Source organism: Delphinus delphis, chromosome 4 (assembly GCF_949987515.2).
Source record: "Delphinus delphis chromosome 4, mDelDel1.2, whole genome shotgun sequence".
In the NCBI taxonomy this organism is placed as follows: domain Eukaryota; kingdom Metazoa; phylum Chordata; class Mammalia; order Artiodactyla; family Delphinidae; genus Delphinus; species Delphinus delphis.
In genome coordinates, this window is record NC_082686.1 from 1546498 (window position 1) to 1566084 (window position 19587).

Sequence of the window (19587 nt, forward strand, 5' to 3'; positions counted from 1 at the left end):
ATTCCGGATCCGCGTGGTGCCTGGGGGATGACACGTGGGCCAAGAGGGGACGCTCGCGTCCCCTTGGGAGGGAACCACTCCCTCCTTCGTCCCGTGCTGCTGACGCTGCCCAAGGGCCTGAAAACCCTGGGCCAGGTGCTCCGTGGGCCGCGGAGAGTCCCCGTGGCTCCACCTGGGGCTGGAGCCGTTGGTTCCTGAGTCGCCTCTGCCCGCTCGCGGGCTCTCCTGGGATGCGAAGCCTCGTGAACAGGTCCTCTGGAGGCCGCCCAGCCCCTGCCTCGTCCCGCTGCCACCGGGACTCCTGACCTGAATCCGGTGCAGATGAGGGGGTCAGCTTCGCACAGCATCCACAGTGTGGGCTCCCATCTTTTCTCTGCCCCTGACCCCTGACCCCTGGCTCCCCCAGAACTTCACGGGGCAAGGGGAGCCTGACTCCACTCGCTGTGACACGCGGGAGCAGCTGCTGTCAAAGGGCTGCGCGACGGATGACATCATCGACCCCAGGAGCCACGCCACGACCCAGGAGGACCAGGTGGGGGGCCAGAAGCAGCTGTCCCCACAGAAAGTGACACTCTACCTGAGACCAGGTAGGCTTGGCCTCGGCTGGGGGTGAGCCAGCCCCTGATGGCCGCGTATCCCATGTGTCCAGGTCAGACAGCCAGGTGGGCTGGGCAAGGCCCTGGGACTGCTGGGAACCAGTCTGAGCTCTTCTCTCTGCCCCGGGGAGGGTGCCCCCAAGAGCCCCGTCGGCGGCTGGTGCCTAGTCTCTCTTTTTTTTTTTTTTTTTTTTTGCGGTACGCGGGCCTCTCACTGTTGTGATGTTGTGACCTCTCCCGTTGCGGAGCACAGGCTCCGGACGCGCAGGCTCAGCGGCCATGGCTCACCGGCCCAGCCGCTCTGCGGCATGTGGGATCTTCCCAGACCGGGGCACGAACCTGCGTCCCCTGCATCGGCAGGCGGACTCTCAACCACTGCGCCACCAGGGACCCCCCCTAGTTTCTCTTTTAACCCTGAGTTCTGTGTCCTTTTTACAAGGGAGAACAAACCATCTGGAAAGCACTCATTTGTCACACTCTCAGAAGGCCAGGTACTCTTGGCAAAGTAAAGGCTCTGACAAGTCCTGCAGCCAAGGAACCCCAGTAACCATTTAAATCAGTGCTGCCCACCTGACTTGACCACGGACCCAGGTTCAGGACATAGCTCCCTGTTAGCGCTCCGAGAAACGCCCTTCAGGAAGGCGGCGTGGTGGAGCAGCGGGGGGTGTGGCGGGCGGGCCTGGGCAGGGCTGGGGCGGCCACACGTGGGAGCTGGTGCTGGTAGGTGGGCCAGGCAGAGGGGACTCGGTTCGGAGCTTGAGTCCTCACGTCTTTGTCCAGCACCAGCTGTGTGCTAGGCACCATCCTGGGAGCTGGGGACACAGGCTATTCGTACTGACAGATAGACAAGTAATTAGAGGTACACGTGGTGATTAAGATGGCGAAGCGCAGAAGCCAGCGGGATGTGGTTGAGGAAGGGGGAGTATCCCCAGGATGGCCAGGGAGCCCTTGCTGGGACGGGACGGATTTGCCTGCTGGCTGGTGGTAGAGAAGGCCTTGCCGGGGAGATCGAGGGAGATCCAGGTGGATCTGAATTTCAACAATGACAGATAGACAACGAACACTTTTCAGTATCTCTGTGCCCAAATAGTCTTCTATTTGGGAATGTGCTCTTTATCTGAAATTCGAATCTGAGTAGGCGCCCTGCATTTTACCTGCAGGCCTCAGAGAGTGGGGGTCATGAGGGTCCTGAGGCCTGCAGGGGGCACCAGTGCCCCCGAGCCCTGCTAGATGAGGTGGCCTTCACTCTCCCGCGATTCCCAAATCCCGCAGGTCAGGCGGCTGTGTTCAACGTGACCTTCCAGCGGGCCAAGGGCTACCCCATCGACCTGTACTACCTGATGGACCTCTCATACTCCATGCTGGACGACCTCATCAACGTCAAGAAGCTGGGGGGTGACCTGCTCCGGGCCCTCAACGAGATCACCGAGTCCGGCCGCATCGGTGAGCTGTCCGCTCCCTCCTCCCCTGAGCCCCGGCCAGCCTGCTGCCTGCACACCCCCCAGGCCCCCACCCTGGGTACCTCTGTGCCCCCACGTCCTGAGGGCAGGGCACCAGGGCTCCAGACCTAGTGTCCCTGGTGCAACCCCCCAAGGGCCACCTTGCTTCCTCCCCGCCCCCACCCCCACCCCCGCTGCCCTCTGGCATGAGGTGGGGAAGCCGGGGCTCACAGCCCGCCCGACCCCTAGGCTTCGGGTCCTTCGTGGACAAGACGGTGCTCCCCTTCGTCAACACGCACCCCGAGAAGCTGCAGAACCCGTGCCCCAACAAGGAGAAGGAGTGCCAGGCCCCGTTCGCCTTTCGGCACGTGCTGAAACTCACCGACAACTCCAGTCAGTTCCGGACGGAGGTCGGGAAGCAGCTGATCTCGGGAAACTTGGACGCCCCCGAGGGTGGGCTGGACGCCATGATGCAAGTCGCCGCGTGCCCGGTGAGGCCCCTGCCTGCCCTGCTTTCTCCAGACCCGGGGGCCTCCGTCACGACACCCACAGATTCCACTATTAGCAGCTTGTGACCCTGTGCAAACCTTCTGAAGCCTAAATACAAGGAAATGGTCCTGTTAAGGAAGACCCCTGAGCCACCTAACCCTGGCGGTTCCTGCAGTAGAATCACCCCTACTTCCAGCGCCCCTCGAGGAACAGAGGGCGTCCTGGCCAGGCCCCCCGACAGTCATGTGGCTTAAGTGTCGGGGCCGGCCGTCCCCTGCCCCCTGCTGACCCCTCACCACATGGTCCTGTCCCGCCGCTGTATTGTGATGTGTTGCAACACATCGACCCATGTTCAGCCGCGCAGTCCCGCCACCTTCACAGACTGGACCCCAGCCCTCCAGCCCCTCTGCTCCCTGGGAGCGCCGTCCTGCGTCGCAGACACACATTTTCATTTCTGTGTGACGTCACGGGTCACGATGCGCGTGCGCCCTGGCTCTGTCGCCTCCTCATCACGGTGGCCGTGGGCTCCTCCCTCTGTGTTTGCAGTGAGATAAACATTTCTAAGTACTTTTTCTTCTTTGGGAGTGTCCCCTTAGGAAGTGGTCCCAGGTCCGAGCTGACTGGGCCGCAGAGTATGCAAATGTAAACATGCATTCCTGTCCCTTCGGTGTCCCACGCATTCACCTGGGCATCTGGGAGCTTGTCGTCCCACAGACACTTGTCGGGCCCCCCTGGGCGCTGGGCCCTGTCTCTGGTCCTCCTGCCCCCCAGAAAACCCAGGAGTGGGGGGCACACAGCCCCGAGGCGAGCACGGCAAGCTCTGCCTTGGCCCCCCCCCCATCTGGGGAAGCTGAGGCAGGTCACCCTGCCCTCTCCTTGTCAGGAGGAGATCGGCTGGCGCAACGTCACCAGACTGCTGGTGTTTGCCACGGATGACGGCTTCCACTTTGCGGGAGACGGGAAGCTGGGCGCCATCCTCACTCCCAACGATGGCCGCTGCCACCTGGAGGACAACATGTATAAAAGCAGCAACGAATTCGTGAGTGTGGCGGTGTCTTGGGGGGCGGGGGGGAGGTAGGCTCACTGCCAGCCCGGGGTCCAGAGGGGTGGGGAGGGGCCCTCGCTCTGGGGGAAGCACTCGAACGGCACCAAGAGGTCAGAATTCTCTGGTCCAGGGCTGCTGTGAGACGATGCTCGGCACCCTGGAGTCGTAAAGCCCAGGCACTGCAGAGGACTTTAGAGATGTGACCCTTGGGGTCCTCCACCTGCAGCCTGCAGACTGGAGGTGGGTGTTGGTGGCAGCTCTCAGGGGCCCACCGACTGGAACAGGACGGATGTGACATCTGAGGCTCCGGTGAGCCTCTGCCCGAAATCGCGCACGTCGTGAAGTTGTGAAAATGGGTGCCACTGTGCTGGGGGCAGCGTCTGAGATGCCGCCTCCCGGAGAAGGCAGAGGCGTCTCGCCAGCGCCCCACAGTGCGGACACCGCAAAACGCTGCTCACCACTCCTCCGCTTTGGGTGTCTGGGAGCGGCTACTGGCCACTGGATTTCTTTTTTAGTGCATTGATCAGGAAGCACTTCTCAGCTTTTAATATTTTCTTGAGTGTATTTCAATATTGTCAGTTTCCCTTCTAATCCCATCATCTTACGCGTTTGCGAGCGTTTGCGAACATCATTGGGAACGGGCCCCATCACAGCAGGAGGCAGGCGGAGCCTCTGCGCCCTGGGCCGTCACTTCTGCCGACAGGAGCGGACAGGCAGCTTGGATGGCTTGTCCCCAGCCTTGGGAGCCATCTGACCGGGGGTGCCCTCTCTAGGACTACCCATCGGTGGGCCAGCTGGCACACAAGCTGGCAGAAAGCAATATCCAGCCCATCTTCGCTGTGACCAAGAGAATGGTGGCAACGTACGAGGTAAGCGGGCTTGAGCAATCCGGCAGGAAGAGGCGTCGCAACTGGATGGTGACCAAATCCAGGGTGACCACGGCCTGAGTTCTGCTTCCGGGCTGGGTGTGTGGGCTGTGGCCACGCAGCAGCCCCGAGTTTCGGGGAGTGAGCGCTGCTGCTGAGGAGCTGAGGCCGCATGACACTGACAAGTCCTTGCACTTCAGTAATCGTGGTTTTGCCTCAACGAAACCCTTTGGGTCTGCACACCCCGTTTTTCACGTCAGGGAAAGTTCCTTGTTTTGTGTCCACATACGTTTGCAGGTCAGCACTGTTCACACAGTGTAAGGTGTACGCAGGAGGGCTCTGGAACCCCCAGCGCACGGCTCAGTGTCGCGAGGAAAACACCCCCATAACCAGCAGGCGCCCGGGCCCCCCAGCAGCTGTGACAGCACTTCCTTCACGGCTCAGGAGACCTGGGTCTGTCCCGACTTTTCTGAATTGCTGTTCTTACTAAATTTTTCTGTGGCGTGGAATTCTCGTGGGGAAGTTTCTTTGTCGTAGAGCGTTTCTCATCCCTCCTCCTTCTCCCAGTCACTGTGGGGCTGTTTTAGTTGCTGTGCTCTCATCTGCCGGGCTCAGCGTGGTGGCCTCTGGCTGCGATGGGCTGGGAGCGCCTCCTGGCCCCTGTCCTTCCCTAAGTCCCGGTGCCCTTCCTGCTGAGGCCTGTGGCCTGCTGTGCCTGTGTGGGGCGTTTGCCAGTGGGGCCAGCCGCGCCTGCCATCAGCGTTCCCAGGGGATGCCGAGGGAGGAGGGGCGGGTGTCCGGAAGACCCCCCCGGGGGCTGGCAGTGGGTATTGGCCAAGCCGCAAGGACAGCAAGGCTGGTGGCCGGGTGCCGCTGAGAGGCCACCCACCCACATGAGCTTCCCGAGCGCTGGCAAGTCAGGGCCTCGCAGCTGCCGTGTCCCTGACCGTGTTCCGGGACGTGACAGTCTCCTCCTCGCCAGGTGGTAGCAGGTCCCAGTGATTTGCTATTAGGGGCAGGGATCGTGTCCCAGAAGGTAGTGTGGTGATGGGGCAGAAGCTGGAGACGGGAGACTCGGACCCCAGGCCCTGCTCCCCAACAGCAAGGACGAGGCCCCGGGCAGGTCACAGGCCTTTCTGAGCCTTAGCTTCCTGACCCCACTCCCGGGGCTCCTAGCGAGGGGGGGTCAAGGAGGCCCGAGTCTGTATGGGCAGCTTACGCTGGACCCTCCTCAGTATGTGTTTCTGCACCGAATGGAGAGCAGGTGGCCGGGGGGGTCCCGAGGCTGAGGAGGAGAGGAGAGGGTGGCGGAGGCCGGAGGTGGGGTGGCCAGGCTGTGTGTCCTTGTGAGCTTTGTGGAGGAGCCTGGACTCCATTCTGGGGCATCACAGCAGGGCTTTGTGGCAGGACGTGACCCACCCTTGGTTCTGCAAGACAAAGTGATGGTGCAATTTCCCGTGAAAGATGGGCTAAACTAAGGGTGGCAGGGACACAGATGTTCCCTGGAGGCTGCCCCAGGCTTGTCTGCATGACCTCGGGCTCCGGCCTGCCCACCCCAGAGGTGCCGCTGGGCCAGCCGGCCCCGCCTGCCAGACCCAGTTGCCACCATGTTGTTTAACACACAGCCATCGTGAAAGTTAGATTAGGTCAGCTCACACGCTCGGAACACGTCGCTTGCTGGTTTTGTGCCGCATTTCACGATTGCCTGTGCCCTTGGGTTCTTTGTGCCTGTCACAGCCGCGTGATGGGGTGGCATCTTTTTTTTTTAATAGACTTATTTATTTATTTATTTTATTTGGCTGTGTCAGATCTTGAGGCACGTGGGATCTTTCGTTGCAGCGTGGGCTCTCTAGTTGTGGCGCACGGGCTTAGTTGCCCCTTGGCGTGTGGGATCTTAGTTCCCCGACCAGGGAGTGAACCCGTGTGCCTTGCATTGGAAGGCGGATTCTTAACCACTGGACCACCAGGGAAGTCCCTGGGGTGGCATCTCACCATGGCGAGGCACACCTTCCCGGCTCTGCCTTCAGTGCTGGGAAATCAACAAGGGTGGAGTATTTCTACTGAGGAAATCGGCAAACGCTGCAATTCAGGGTGCGCTTCCTGAGAGCCAGTGGTTAAACGTTTGCCTGCACAACAGTGGACCACGTGCTGTGTTACCTGAATACAGTAAGAAATCGGGGGCAGGGTTCTCTGAGCCAGCTCGCAAGCAGGAAGGAAACCCTCTGGGGTGTTACTACAAAACTGGGTGGATGCTGAGGTGTCCTGGTACCAGGGTTCTGGCCATGCCCACCTGTCTTCTTCCCTGACAGAAGCTCACGGAGATCATCCCCAAGTCTGCAGTCGGGGAGCTGTCAGACGACTCCAGCAACGTAGTCCAGCTTATTAAGAACGCCTACAACGTAAGTGCCCCCCGGGTAGTCGGCCAAGACGCCGCCCCGCTGCGGGCCAGCAGGAGGAAGGTCTGGGGAGGAGAGCCCCTGCGTTCTGTGGGCCATCCTCGGGCACTTCCCCAGGGCAGCTGTCCTCCTCGTTGACGGTGTGGTAGGTGCCACCCCAGGCCCTCCGTGCCTCCCCTGGGACACAGGCATCAGGCCCTCTTCCAGCCAAAGGGTCTGCTGGCCTTGCGAGCACAGCTTGCTGGGAGCACCCAGTAAGCACTGATGACACTGCATTGAGTCAGAGCCCCACTGAGGCAGCTCCGTTTGCTGCTCGTACCCTCCTGGAGCCCTAGCCACCCCCACCCCGAGCAGGCCCTCCCACACTCCAGATGCTGCCCATGGGGGGGCTCTGTCTTTGCACCGACGATGCCACCTTCAGTGAGTGGCTCATTCACCTCTCTGTCTCTCTCTATCTCTGTTTCTCTGTCTCTCTTCCTGTCTGATGGTCTGTCTCGCTCTCTCTCATTCACTTAGACAGTTTTTCCAGCTCCCACCCTGTGCCACGCACTGGGGTTTCAGTGGTGGGTGGACGGTCAAGCTCCCGTTCTTGCAGGGCTGTGACGTGTCTCCACGTCTGTCCCTTCCACTGGCCTGTCTCGGGGGGCGTGGCATGGGGTGCAGGACCCGGCACCCGTGGAGCTCTCAGTGGACACACGGGTGGAGGGAGGGAGATGAGAGGCGTGCCGGCCATCGGCCGGGAAGGGGCGGGAAGGGCCGGGGACAGCGGGATGAGCCTGAGCACGGTGCTCTTTGCCCACAGAAACTGTCCTCCAGAGTCTTTCTGGATCACAACACCCTCCCTGACACCCTGAAAGTCACCTACGACTCCTTCTGCAGTAACGGGGTATCGAAGGTGGACCAGCCCAGAGGGGACTGCGACGGCGTCCAGATCAACGTGCCGGTGAGGCTCCCTCCCGGCCTCTGGAAGGGGCTCCCCCAGGGACAGCGAGGGAGGGTGCACCCCGGCACACGGCTTCACAGGGACCAGCAAGAGGCGGGGTCCAGTCCACCGCGGGTCCAGTTCCTTCCCTTGAAAATCCACACACACTGTTCGCGGCCCGGTGTACACCGACCGCCGCGAGGACGGCAGCGCCCCCTGGGGGCAGATGCCGGGTACAGCGCCACCCGCCTAAGAAGGGCGTTCCTTCTACACGGGGCATCTGCTTTGCTTTGATTTTCGTGTTTTTGTTTTTTGACAAACACATTAAAGCAGGGGCCACACAAATGATTATAAACAGGCACTGAGTTATGTCCCTGATATTTTTAATTTGTCGTGACCAGAACAATTAAACTTTTCCTTTCTCCAGCTGTGAATTAATATTCAGCAAAATACTTGCTTTTATTTCTAAACGACATCGGAATTCTTTCAGCTCTGTGACTTACTAAATGTGTGGGACTTTTTAGTGAAATGTGTCCCCCTCATACGCGGTGATCCAGACAGGAATTTATTCAGTCTTCTGACTGATTGCTTACTTCCCTGATGTTTCTGCTCTGTCTTCACGTACGGGTTGGAGATTCACTCACGTTGATTTGCAGTGAGGCTTGCCGTGGCCGAGCTGGTGCCCCCTGAAGCTCAGTGCTGGCTGAGCAGCAGTGCTGTGTGAGTGGCGGGGACTTTGCCCTGCCCGCTCGGTTCCCCTTGGGCTTTCGGGGTCAGAATACAACCCCACATGCAGAACCTAGGACTTCCTGTGCGATTTTGGCATCTTAGCCTCCAGGCTTTGGGACAAAATACATGGAGAAAATATACATCATTTACAGAGTCATTCTAAAATTCTTTTAAAGGGATGTGAGATTAAAAGTATTCTAGGGCTTCCCTGGTGGCATAGTGGTTGAGAGTCCGCCTGCCGATGCAGGGGACACGGGTTCGTGCCCCGGTCCGGGAAGATCCCACATGCCGCGGAGCAGCTGGGCCCGTGAGCCATGGCCGCTGGACCTGGGTGTCCGGAGCCTGTGCTCTGCAACGGGAGAAGCCACAACAGTGAGAGGCCCGTGTACCGCAGAAAAAAAAAAGTATTCTAAAGACATCCCTGCTCAAGTCCAGGCCACCAGAGGATGGCGGGGGGGAGCTGCAGGAGGGCTGGGGGGCATGTTCCAGCATCTCTGACTCTGCGTTTCCAACTCGCATCCTCTCTTCCGTCATCTCCCCTCCCAAGTCCTGAAACCACCTGGAGTGTCCATGTCCTTCCCTCCCCCCACCGACATGCACTCCCCTGGGGGCCCAGCAGAGGCGGTCCCCTCCATGCTTGGAAGCCCAGGACGCTGATCCTCACCCTGCTAGGCCGTGCCCTTGTCCACGCTGCCCAGGGAGGAGGTGGGAGCAGGGTTGTGTGCCCGGGGTCCAATGTTCACCTGAGCCCTGCTTTCCCACTACAGATCACCTTCCAGGTGAAGGTCACAGCCACAGAGTGCATCCAGGAGCAGTCATTCGTCATCCGGGCGCTGGGCTTCACGGACACGGTGACTGTGCGGGTCCTCCCCCAGTGCAAGTGCCGGTGCCGGGACGCGAGCCGGGACCACAACCTCTGCGGCGGCAGGGGCTCCATGGAGTGCGGAGTCTGCAGGTGCGGCCGCGGCCCCGCCTCCCGCGCAGGCGCGCCGCGGCAGAGCCCGCGCGGGAGGGCCCTGACCCCACATCTCCCATGCAGGTGCGACGCCGGCTACATAGGGAAGAACTGCGAGTGCCAGACGCAGGGCCGGAGCAGCCAGGAGCTGGAGGGAAGCTGCCGGAAGGACAACGGCTCCATCATCTGCTCGGGGCTGGGGGACTGCATCTGCGGGCAGTGCGTGTGCCACACAAGCGATGTGCCCAACAAGAAGATCTACGGCCAGTTCTGCGAGTGTGACAACGTCAACTGCGAGCGCTACGACGGCCAAGTCTGCGGGGGCGAGAGTGAGCGCGGGGAACAGACCAACCGGCGGAGCCTCAGCCGCCCCTGGGGCGGTTGCGGGGGGCGGCTCGGGCTGGGGCTCGGGCGGGGCTGAGTCTGCGGGGGCCCCTGTCTTCCAGAGCGAGGGCTCTGCTTCTGTGGCACCTGCAGGTGCCACAACGGCCACGAGGGCTCGGCGTGCCAGTGCCTCAAGTCTACAAAGGGCTGCCTCAACCTGGATGGCGTCGAGTGCAGCGGCCGCGGCCGGTGCCGCTGCAACGTGTGCCAGTGCGACCCCGGCTACCAGCCGCCCCTGTGCCTCGAGTGCCCGGGCTGCCCCGCGCCCTGCGCCCGCTACGCGTGAGTATCTCGCTGCCCCGCCCGCCTCGTGCCTCCGCGGCCCGGGAAAACCGCCGTCCGGCCGGACCCGGGGCGCGGGGCGCTGAGGACGGCCCCCAGCTCCGGGTGGCCCGGGCCCCGCGCCCCCGTCCCTCCTGCCCGCGGTCACGCCGCGCCTCGCCCGCAGCAACTGCGCCGAGTGTCTGAAGTTCGACCAGGGCCCCTTCGCCAAGAACTGCAGCGCAGCGTGCGGGGAGACGAAGCTGCTGCCCAGGCCACTGCCCGGCCGCACGTGCAAGGAGCGCGACTCCGAGGGCTGCTGGATGACCTACACCCTGCTGCAGCGCGAGGGGCGGGACAGATACGACGTGCACGTGAACGACACGCGCGGTGAGCCCGGAGGGGCGGGGTCAGGACCGGGTCCCCGCGCCGCTCAGCCCGCCCGCCGTGCGCCCTGCTCCGGGGCGGCCGGCTGTCCCGCAGGGGCGCTTCCCGGAGCGCTGGCGCTGAGCGCGGCCTGGAGCGCAAGCCCCGAGAGCCGGCCCAGGGGACCACTGGGGCCGCCGGACCCACATCCGGCCCTGGCCCTGGAGGGGCCCGCGGAGCCGGAGCCGGCTTCCCCAGGGGCCGCCGCCCGGCTCGCCAGGGTCCCAGAGGCTGACTCTGTCTTCATAGGTTCCCGGGACACGGGTGGGGACACATGAACCGGTTCCCAGGGGTAAAGACGCTGGCGGGGCGTGTCTCAGAGGTCAGAAGGTCTCTCTGAAGAGGACGCTTGCAGCTGAGACCAGGGCATGAGAGGGTCAGAGGTGCTGGGCTGGGCTCTTACTGGGCCCCTGTGAGGCCGGGGGCGGGGGTGGGGTGGGAGGGGTTGGGCTTATGTCTCTTCCCAGACACACCGGAGGGCCAGCCGGCTTTCAGAGGAGTGCGCTGTGCTCTCACAGGCCGGGCGCAGACCTGGGAAGGGCCACTGCCCAGTCCGGGCACTGAGCAGGGCGGGGTTGGGGTCCTGGGGGCGGCGTGGACAGGGCCTGCCCTTGGATGGAACTCTGGGCGGGATCAGGAGAGAGGGCAACAAGTAGGGACGGAGGGTAGGTCAGTGTTGAGGAGGTAGGTTGAGTGGACAATGGCAAAGCGTGTGTGGGACGCGGGGACTTAGAGTAACACACCCACGAGGGGATGGGCTTGAGGGTTACAGCAGCAGCACAGGGAGCCGTGTGGACACACCAGCTCTCGGTACCCCCGCCCCTTTACTGCTCAGAGAGGCTGCGGGGGTGGGGCACAGGCCTCGAGGCCGGCCTCTGGGGTGAGCGCAGCAGACGTGGGACAGCAGCCCACCCCGGGGACCTTACAGGACTGAGACCTGCTCCCAGCTCCCCTCCCCACGACAGGACCCCCAGGAAGGCAGATAGAGCCCAAGCCCTTTGTCTGTTACCAGGGCGGCAGAGCCCAGCCTGCTGGTGCAGACAGCTGTCCCCGGGTGTTTTAACAGGCACGTGTGGGGTCAGGTCTGGCTTTGTGCGCGCTGGCTAAGTTGTTCCACTTCTGTGAGGGAGGGAGGTTCCCTGGAGAGGCCAGGATGGTGCGGGGGGAGTGCCAGCGAACCCCAGTGCCCACGAGCCGGGCAGACGGGCTCCCGCTGAACATCGTGCCTTGATCAGGCGCCGCGCAGGCATGCTACAGTCCAGAGCCTCCCCTCCCCCAGGCTCAGGGGGAGGCTGGGTGCAGCCCCTCAGGCACTGGGACCCCACCCCCCTCATTCCCAAGGCTGCTGCCATTGGTTCCCCTGGGAATGCCTTTACGAGGAGAGTGCCCACCCCTAAACTGTGACCCAACGTGGGTTAGGCTAGGTTCCAGTGATCGGGTCATTGGCTGTCCAGGTGGGAGGCCAGGGTCTGGCCCTGGTTACTTACTGGCCACCTCGGCCCCCTTTCCTTCTCCATGAACAAAGGGCCTCTCAATTTCATTTGGAACCACACGGCCTGGCCTTGTGCCCAGCTCTGCACCCTGCCTGGCTGGGGGCCGGGGCCAGGGCCGGTTTGCTCACTGCCTGTCACTGAGAGCCAGCAGCGGAGCGCCGACACCGTGCAGGGACGGGCGGGCCTGACGCCCCCGCGTGTGTGCCTCTTTGCCTAGAGTGCATGAAGGGCCCCAACGTCGCCGCCATCGTGGGGGGCACCGTGGCAGGCGTCGTGCTCGTCGGCCTCCTCCTGCTGGGCATCTGGAAGGTCCTGACCCACCTGAGTGACCTCAGGGAGTACAAGCGCTTCGAGAAGGAGAAGCTGAAGTCCCAGTGGAATAACGTGAGTGGCCCCGGGGCCCCACAAAGGCGCGCCTCCCACCTCTGCGGCGAGGGCACGCCCACGGGAGCCGAGCCCGCCTCACCCCACCCTCGCAGCTCATCCCCGGAGCCCAGCGCCTTCCTCCCTGCGCTGACAAGTCTCGCTTGCTTTCTCACCAGGACAACCCCCTTTTCAAGAGCGCCACCACGACAGTCATGAACCCTAAGTTTGCTGAGAGTTAGGGCTGCTTGGTGAAGACGGGGCCTCCTGCGCCGCCCAGGAGGAGCGCCCCACGCCACGTCCCCTCCCGCAGGCCGCCCGTGACCCCGTCGCCCGGTGGACTCGGCTGACACTTGACAACTTCACCACTAATTGAAAGTCCACCGTTTTTCCTGCCCCCAGAATGACAGGCGCGGCCAGATAATGCTAGGGACGCATCAGAAGGGCCAGCCTCCCCCTTCTGACATGAGTGACTTTTGATAGCTCGCGTCCCATAGCTCGCGTCCCATAGCTCGCGTCCCATAGCTCGCGTCCCATAAGGTTAGACATGTGTTGTCCTTTGTAAAAATTAGCACCGCGGTCTGATGAAAGGTGGTACAGATTTATTTATATGTGAACTTCTCAGAGTGTAAAATTACATCCCGTTGATCATGCTGCCCCCAATCACGTGTACAGAAAAAATTAATAACCCTTCCGCAGGGGCTTCCCTGGGCGCCGCGGTCTGTGCCCCACCTCCACTGCTCTTCACACACTCCGAGGGTCCGTGTAGACTTTGGGCCGTGGCTCAGGGTTCTCTTTTCCTCCTTCCTCACCTGTTGGCCGTGCACGCCCCTCTCTGTCCCTGTCCCGGCCCCACCTCCTAGGCAGCTTTCAGAAGACAGGGGACGGCCCCAGCAAAGGGGTCCCCCTGCAGAGCTTGAACGGGGCCGAGGCAAGATGGGAAAGTGGGCGTCTGTCACGCTCTCGGCTGTCTACACCCGCTCTTGGGTGATGAGTGGAAGAGAGTTTAAATAAGTGTGTTTCTCACGGGCTGTTTCCTGGGGTGACCTGGAGGTCAAGGTGATCAGGTGTGATGGTCGTAGGTGGCAGGTCCCAGCGTGATCACCTAGCCGTGTGCGTGTCTGCCAACCTCTGCAGGCTCCGTGTGGGTCAGGGTCCGGGTGTGGCCCGTGAGGGTCCGTCAGGGTGGGGCGGTCCTGGGTCCCCAAGGAAAGGGCTCTATTCCGGTGTGTTAACATCCTCTGCAGCCCTGGCGATGCTGCTCTTCCCTCACGTTGCACAGACCTGAGAGGCGCAGACAGATGTGAGCACGGGGTGCATATCTGTGAATATACATTCACGTGCATAGACATAGTTTCAGATGCTATTTCCCCTTATTTTTTTCCATAAAATGTATAACTTTTTATTAAAACCCCAGCATAACTCTTTATTAAAAACACATCAGTTCAGGGCCTTCCCTGGCGGCTCAGTGGTTAAGAGCCTGCACTTGCACTTCCAGAGCACTGCCTATGCCCGTCTCTGTGCAGAGAACAGTGCGCAGAAGCAGAGACCCTCGCTGCCCTCCTGGAGGTGCACAGAGGGTAGCCTCACAGCCAGTGTAAAATGGTACACGATGCCCACTGAGACGGAAAAGCACGTGGTCCAGGACTGAGAGCGAGGTTTAAAAAAATGAGTGACCATCTCCCCCTCTACACTCCCGCAGCTGAGAACTTTCACTGCTGCTTGGTCCCCTGCAGGGGGGAAGCTCTGCCTTCCCTGCTCGAGCCCACTCGCTGCTGCTGGGATGCCAGCACCCTGTCCTGTCTCGTCCTGTGTCGCCTCATCCCACCTAAGGCCTCTTACGCCTCTCCACCCACACACCAAGTGAGGAGCGTGGCTAAGGCCCACGGGCACTCCCGCCTGTTGCCCATCACTCTAGCACCCCTGGCATCCGTCCTTCCTGCCTGTCCATAAACAAGCGGGTTTAAAACAGAATAACCAACGGTTAACCTTCTACCACCTTAGTGGTGCTGCATCCTTCCACACCTAGGCGAAGAATCAGGCTCTATTTTTCCAAAACGTTAAAACCCGATTGAACAAAATGGAATCACTTGCAGACAACGTTGGGCTGCAGGTCATCCAGTCTCCCCACCTGGTAAATGTGGATGGCTGTGCACGTTCCTAGCCTTGACCCTTCCCTCCATGACCCCCGGAAGGCGAGCCGCTCCTCACACGTGGTCTGCAAGCCGCAGGTCCCCACTCCGGTCCCAAGCCCTTGCAGACGCGCCCCCCCCCCCGCCATGTCGCACAGGCACGTCCAATGGAGTCTCGTACTCTCCCCCAAACGGCTCCTTCCTCTGGGGTCCCCTGTGTGCAGTCCCCGTGCCCTTCCTGTGCATCCGCGTCCACAGACACTTAATGACCATATTTCCTCTGTTACAACTGGGGTGCAGTTCCCTCCTGATGCCCCTTGGTCCCCAAAACTCCAGCTAGACGAGTGCCCTTCTTCCTCCGGCAGCACAAGCCCGTGGACCAGAGAAAACGTCCTGAGCCGCACCCTCCAGCTTCGGCGATGTCCTCATTCACCTTCTGGTATTTTTTTTTTTTTTTTTTGCGGTACGCGGGCCTCTCACTGTTGTGGCCTCCCCCGTCGCGGAGCACAGCCTCCGGACGCGCAGGCTCAGTGGTCATGGCTCACGGGCCCAGCCGCTCCGCGGCATGTGGGATCTTCCCGGACCAGGGCACGAACCCGCGTCCCCTGCATCGGCAGGCGGACTCTCAACCACTGCGCCACCAGGGAGGCCCTGGCATATCCCATTTTTTGTGGGTGGGGAGGGGCACGCCTGTGGCTTGCAGGATCTTAGTTCCCCAACCAGGGATTAGCCCGTGGAAGCGCGGAGTCCTAACCACTGGACCGCCAGGGAATTCCCAAGGGATGTCATGGTTTTAACCCTCAAAGTCCCTTAGCCCGGGAAACCCTGAAGTCTGGGCAAATCTGGACAGTGGGCCATCTCTGGTACGTATGTTTTTCCCACACAAACAAGCAATTAACTCAGTTCTCTGAGGACACTGGCCAGACTCCCACAGATTTAACTCCATTCTGACACCGTCTGCCTGGAGATCTCACAGATTAAGGGCTCATTCCCACAAGACCACCCCCCGTCCCTTGACCATCCCAGGTTGTCATTTGTGCTTCTGACGGACCAGCTATAGATCAGAGATTCGGTTCATTTGCAAGAGGGGTTCGCAGAACTGGAAAACAGTTTACTCACTAGATTACCAGTTTAGTTTTGTAATAAATGAAGAGCTAGATGAAGAGGTGCACAGGGCAGGGGATGGGGAAGGGGCACAGGGCCCCCAAGCCCTCTGAGCCCACTCTCCCCCCCCCCCGAAGCTCCCTGAACACGGTGCTTCTGGGGTTCTATGGAAGTTCCATTATACAGGCGTAGGCATGGTTGAACAAAGCACTCCAGCCCCTCTCCCCTCCCTGAAGGCAGGGGACGCAGAGGAGACTGCAAGTTCCCCAGGCAACCAGATCTCATCCACAGCTGCTTTCCAAAGGTCACCACACGAACAAACTCAGATATGCTTGAAAGGGGACTGTTACGAATAACAAAGACACTCTTGTATCACTGATTCCTTGGGAAATTCCAAGGGTTTTAGGAGCTCTGTGCCTTGAACAGATGAAGACGAAATATATATTTCTTATTAATCACAGTATCACACCACCCTCTGGGCCCCCAGCAGACCTGCGAATGGGCACATCTGGAGGGCATCTGGCTTTGAGTCCGCTACTTTCATTTTAAATTCTAACTGCTGAGGGCCTTTTACTGTACGGGACCTGGGGCTCTCCACCTGGGCAGTTGAGGAGCTAGAATAGTGGGTGCCTTATTGCCCTTGCAGAGCAGCACTTCCCAGCTCAGGGTCTCAGCAGCCTGTGCCTGGGGAGCTTTCAACGACACCTCGCCCACCAAGTTCTGACTGCCTTGCTGGTGTGTGCGTGCGTGTGTCTGTCTGTCTGTCTGTCTGAGAGCACTGGCATTGCCACTTTTAAATGGACTTCAGGTGATGGCAGCTGAGGTTGAGACCCCGCTGGCCCAGAACCACGCTTCTGAAGGGCTGGTTCAGACAGCAGGCTCAGCTTCACCAGGCTGGGCCTGGCCCCCGACCTGCTGAATGAGAGGCTCTGGGACTTGAGTTCCACAGTTGAGTTTGCCAAGTCCTGCAGGTGATTCTGTGACACTCTATAGTTTGTGTATAGTTACGTGAAGCAAGCAAATGGAGGCCTAATCCTGGACGTAAGGGTGCCTCTGTGCATGGGGGCTGCAGGTGCTGTGGGTGCAGGGGGTGGTGCCCCCTCAGGAGAAGGCTCAGAGGGCGCTCCCCTCCTGCCCCCCCCACCCCCCCCACCCGTCCACCCTGCCTCTCACTGGCTGCATGACCTTGAAAGAATTAAGTTTTCTGTCTTGTCAAAGTGCAGGTGAAGGGGTCACAAGAGCCCCCTTCCCCGTCCCTGAGAGGAAGTGCGTTGAGGGTCATGACTGCCCGCGTGGGAGGGGGCAGGTGGCAGAGTTTTCTGTGTCTCAGTCCAGGGCAAATCCCTGGGCTCCAAGAGGCCCAGCCTGGCAGGGACCAGGGAGCCCTTCCCCATTGCAGCCCCCCTTGGAGCCATCCTCATACCCTGGGTGCACGCACGGTGCTTGCATCTCTTAACCCAACCACAGAAAATGGGCTCTGGCCTGTCGGCACAGTCCTCTGCTTCTGTCCATCCCTCCCGCTGCCCCAGAGCCCCGCTGCCCCTCCCCGGCCTGAGAGCACCCACAGACCTTTCCAGATCCCTCCGAGGCACCTCCAAACTCTGAGGCCCTCAAGTGCACCCTTTGTCCTCAGCTGAGCTGCACATGAGCTCTCCGCAGTGTTAATGATCACCGTGGTTAAAATGTGACCGGCCCAGGTAGACGCTTCGATCTGTTTACACAGCCTTTCTGGAAGTAATTCTTTAACTTACTAAAGAATGTACTAACAATGATGAAAAAATCAGATGGCACACTCAACCACCAAATGAAAACAACTCAGGTGAAAGGCCCAAATTGTGTGATTCCCATATGCACGGTCCAGGGGCGGGGGCCCTGGAATTCCAGAACCAGCTGGGCTCAGGCCTCAGCCCACCGTGGCCGTCTACCCCCGGACAGCCCTGTCCATGGTGCTGCCGTTGGGCACTCCTCCTAAGTTAACACCACGAACTGTATCAAATCTCATCCCTTAACCACTGTTCTGGAAAGACCACACATTCTTTTTTAATTCCAGATTGCAAACAGAATGCTCATCTGTTTCTCTGGAAAGTCGCTGTATTTCGTATTTCTCATCCTGTGTGGTTTCGGGTCTTTCCTATCAGCTTGAAGCTCTTTGATAATCGAATGTGTCAAGTTAAATAATGCTGTCCCGTCCGCCCCCTTTTCAAACAGGGACTTGGGCTCTAGTTACTGAGTTGTGTTTTTTTGTTTTTGTTTTTGTGTGTGTGTGTGTGTGTGTGTGTTTGCGGTACGCGGGGCTCTCACTGTTGTGGCCTCTCCCGTTGCGGAGCACAGGCTCCGGACGCGCAGGCTCAGCGGCCATGGCTCACGGGCCCAGCCGCTCCGCGGCATGTGGGATCTTCCCGGACCAGGGCACGAACCCGCGTCGCCTGCATCGGCAGGCGGACTCTCAACCGCTGCGCCACCAGGGAAGCCCCTGAGTATTTTTTGAACTTCCTCATTGTCGAATTGTCCCACAGCTCAGTTGTATTTTCAAATGCCATTGCTGATGGCACTCTTTGAGATGCAGTAGCGTTCACTGTGTCTTGGTTAATGTTTACAAATGTCCAATGTCCTTCAAATGCCAGTACATGGTTGTTGTGTGGTTGTTACGATGAAACAATGTTGCTTTCTGGGGCCATAGTTCCAAGCCCAGGCTGGTATGTTTGTTTTTAATTCCAAAACTTTCTTTTTTAAGAAAACTTTTTTTAATTGGCGTCTAGTTGATGTACAGTGTGGTGGCAGTCTCTGCTGTACAGACAAGTGACTCGGTTATACACATACAGACATTCTTTTTTTATATTGTTTTTCATTATGGTTTATCACAGGATATTCAATATAGTTCCCTGTGCTGTACAGTAGGACCTTGTTGTTTATCCCGGGCTGGTGTTTACTCCAGTTCCAATGGCAAATGAGTCTTTAAACATCTTTTTCTATAACAGAAGATCCAAACCAAAGGGAGATAAGTATTTGAACTGGAGGATGTAGGGCAGACACAGCTTACTGCAGTCAAGGGCCCTTTGCTGCCTCACATGAACAGGAAGGAACTTTGTTCCTCTACAAAGAGCCAGAGGCAAGTTGAAGGCATGCTCGTTAAAACATTGGACATCCACACTGGTGTGACATCACAGACGTGCAGTCACTGTGTGCAGGAGCGCCAGGCTCAGGGACGCTAACACTGGGCCCCAACCTGCGGCCCTCGGGTCCGTTCTGTGCGTGACCCCGTGACCTCGTGATGGTCAGCAGTGCTGTGAGCTGAGCTGTACCGCTAAAGTGCACGGAAGCGGAGGTCATGGAGGTAGGAACTGGCAGGGTTGGGATGCCAGCCTCACAGTCCTGATGCGCTGTTTTCCTGGCCCTATGACCTTCCGCAGGCACCCTGCTGGGCCCAGTTTTCCACATCTGGCAGCGGGGAAGGATGAGGTCACGTTGCCTTTGGTCCCTGCACATCGCAGAGGCACAAATACACTGCAACCAACTGTGTCCTCCTGGCGAGAAAAGTCTTTCCACACTGACCCTGGGGGTTGAGGACCAGTTACATTCCAACCAGTTGGGGCCGTCTCAGGGAGAGCAAGTACGGAAGATTTTAAATGCCACACCGCTGAATCCCAGCACACTGAGAGGGAGGGGTGCTCTGATCAGTCTGCACCACACCTACCTCGCCGGGGTCAGCTAGATTCCGTACTGGACTGCAAAGCCCACTGCCCGGATTTCACCGCAGCCCTCAAGAGTTGAGGTAGGTGTGGACAGCAGTGGAACACGACCCAGTAAGTGACGTTGGGGCCCTGAATTAGGTCAAAGATGGCAGACACCTCCCCCGTGACGGACGGCCCACCCCTGATCCCAGCACTGCTGCTACCGGGAAGGTGGTCTTACCAGGCTGGTCCAGGAAGCCACAAGCCAGTGACCCCAGGAAGCTTAGGAGAAGTATCCCTGGCTTCCCTATACAAT

General features: G+C 59.8%; 1 protein-coding gene across 1 annotated transcript in view; it reads left to right on the top strand.

The window, feature by feature from the left end:
* The window catches only part of ITGB2 (integrin subunit beta 2), a 34665-nt gene extending 20947 nt beyond the window's left edge, over positions 1 to 13718 (top strand). The window contains exons 5-17 of the mRNA XM_060010223.1: positions 407 to 587; positions 1869 to 2039; positions 2285 to 2526; positions 3408 to 3563; positions 4343 to 4438; positions 6745 to 6834; positions 7634 to 7774; positions 9250 to 9437; positions 9522 to 9766; positions 9884 to 10103; positions 10270 to 10472; positions 12219 to 12385; positions 12544 to 13718. Of these exons, the coding sequence (XP_059866206.1) occupies positions 407 to 587; positions 1869 to 2039; positions 2285 to 2526; positions 3408 to 3563; positions 4343 to 4438; positions 6745 to 6834; positions 7634 to 7774; positions 9250 to 9437; positions 9522 to 9766; positions 9884 to 10103; positions 10270 to 10472; positions 12219 to 12385; positions 12544 to 12606 (2163 nt within the window). The 3' untranslated portion in view covers positions 12607 to 13718. The remainder of the gene's footprint in view (positions 1 to 406; positions 588 to 1868; positions 2040 to 2284; positions 2527 to 3407; positions 3564 to 4342; positions 4439 to 6744; positions 6835 to 7633; positions 7775 to 9249; positions 9438 to 9521; positions 9767 to 9883; positions 10104 to 10269; positions 10473 to 12218; positions 12386 to 12543) is intronic.
* The last annotated feature ends 5869 nt before the right edge of the window (positions 13719 to 19587 follow it).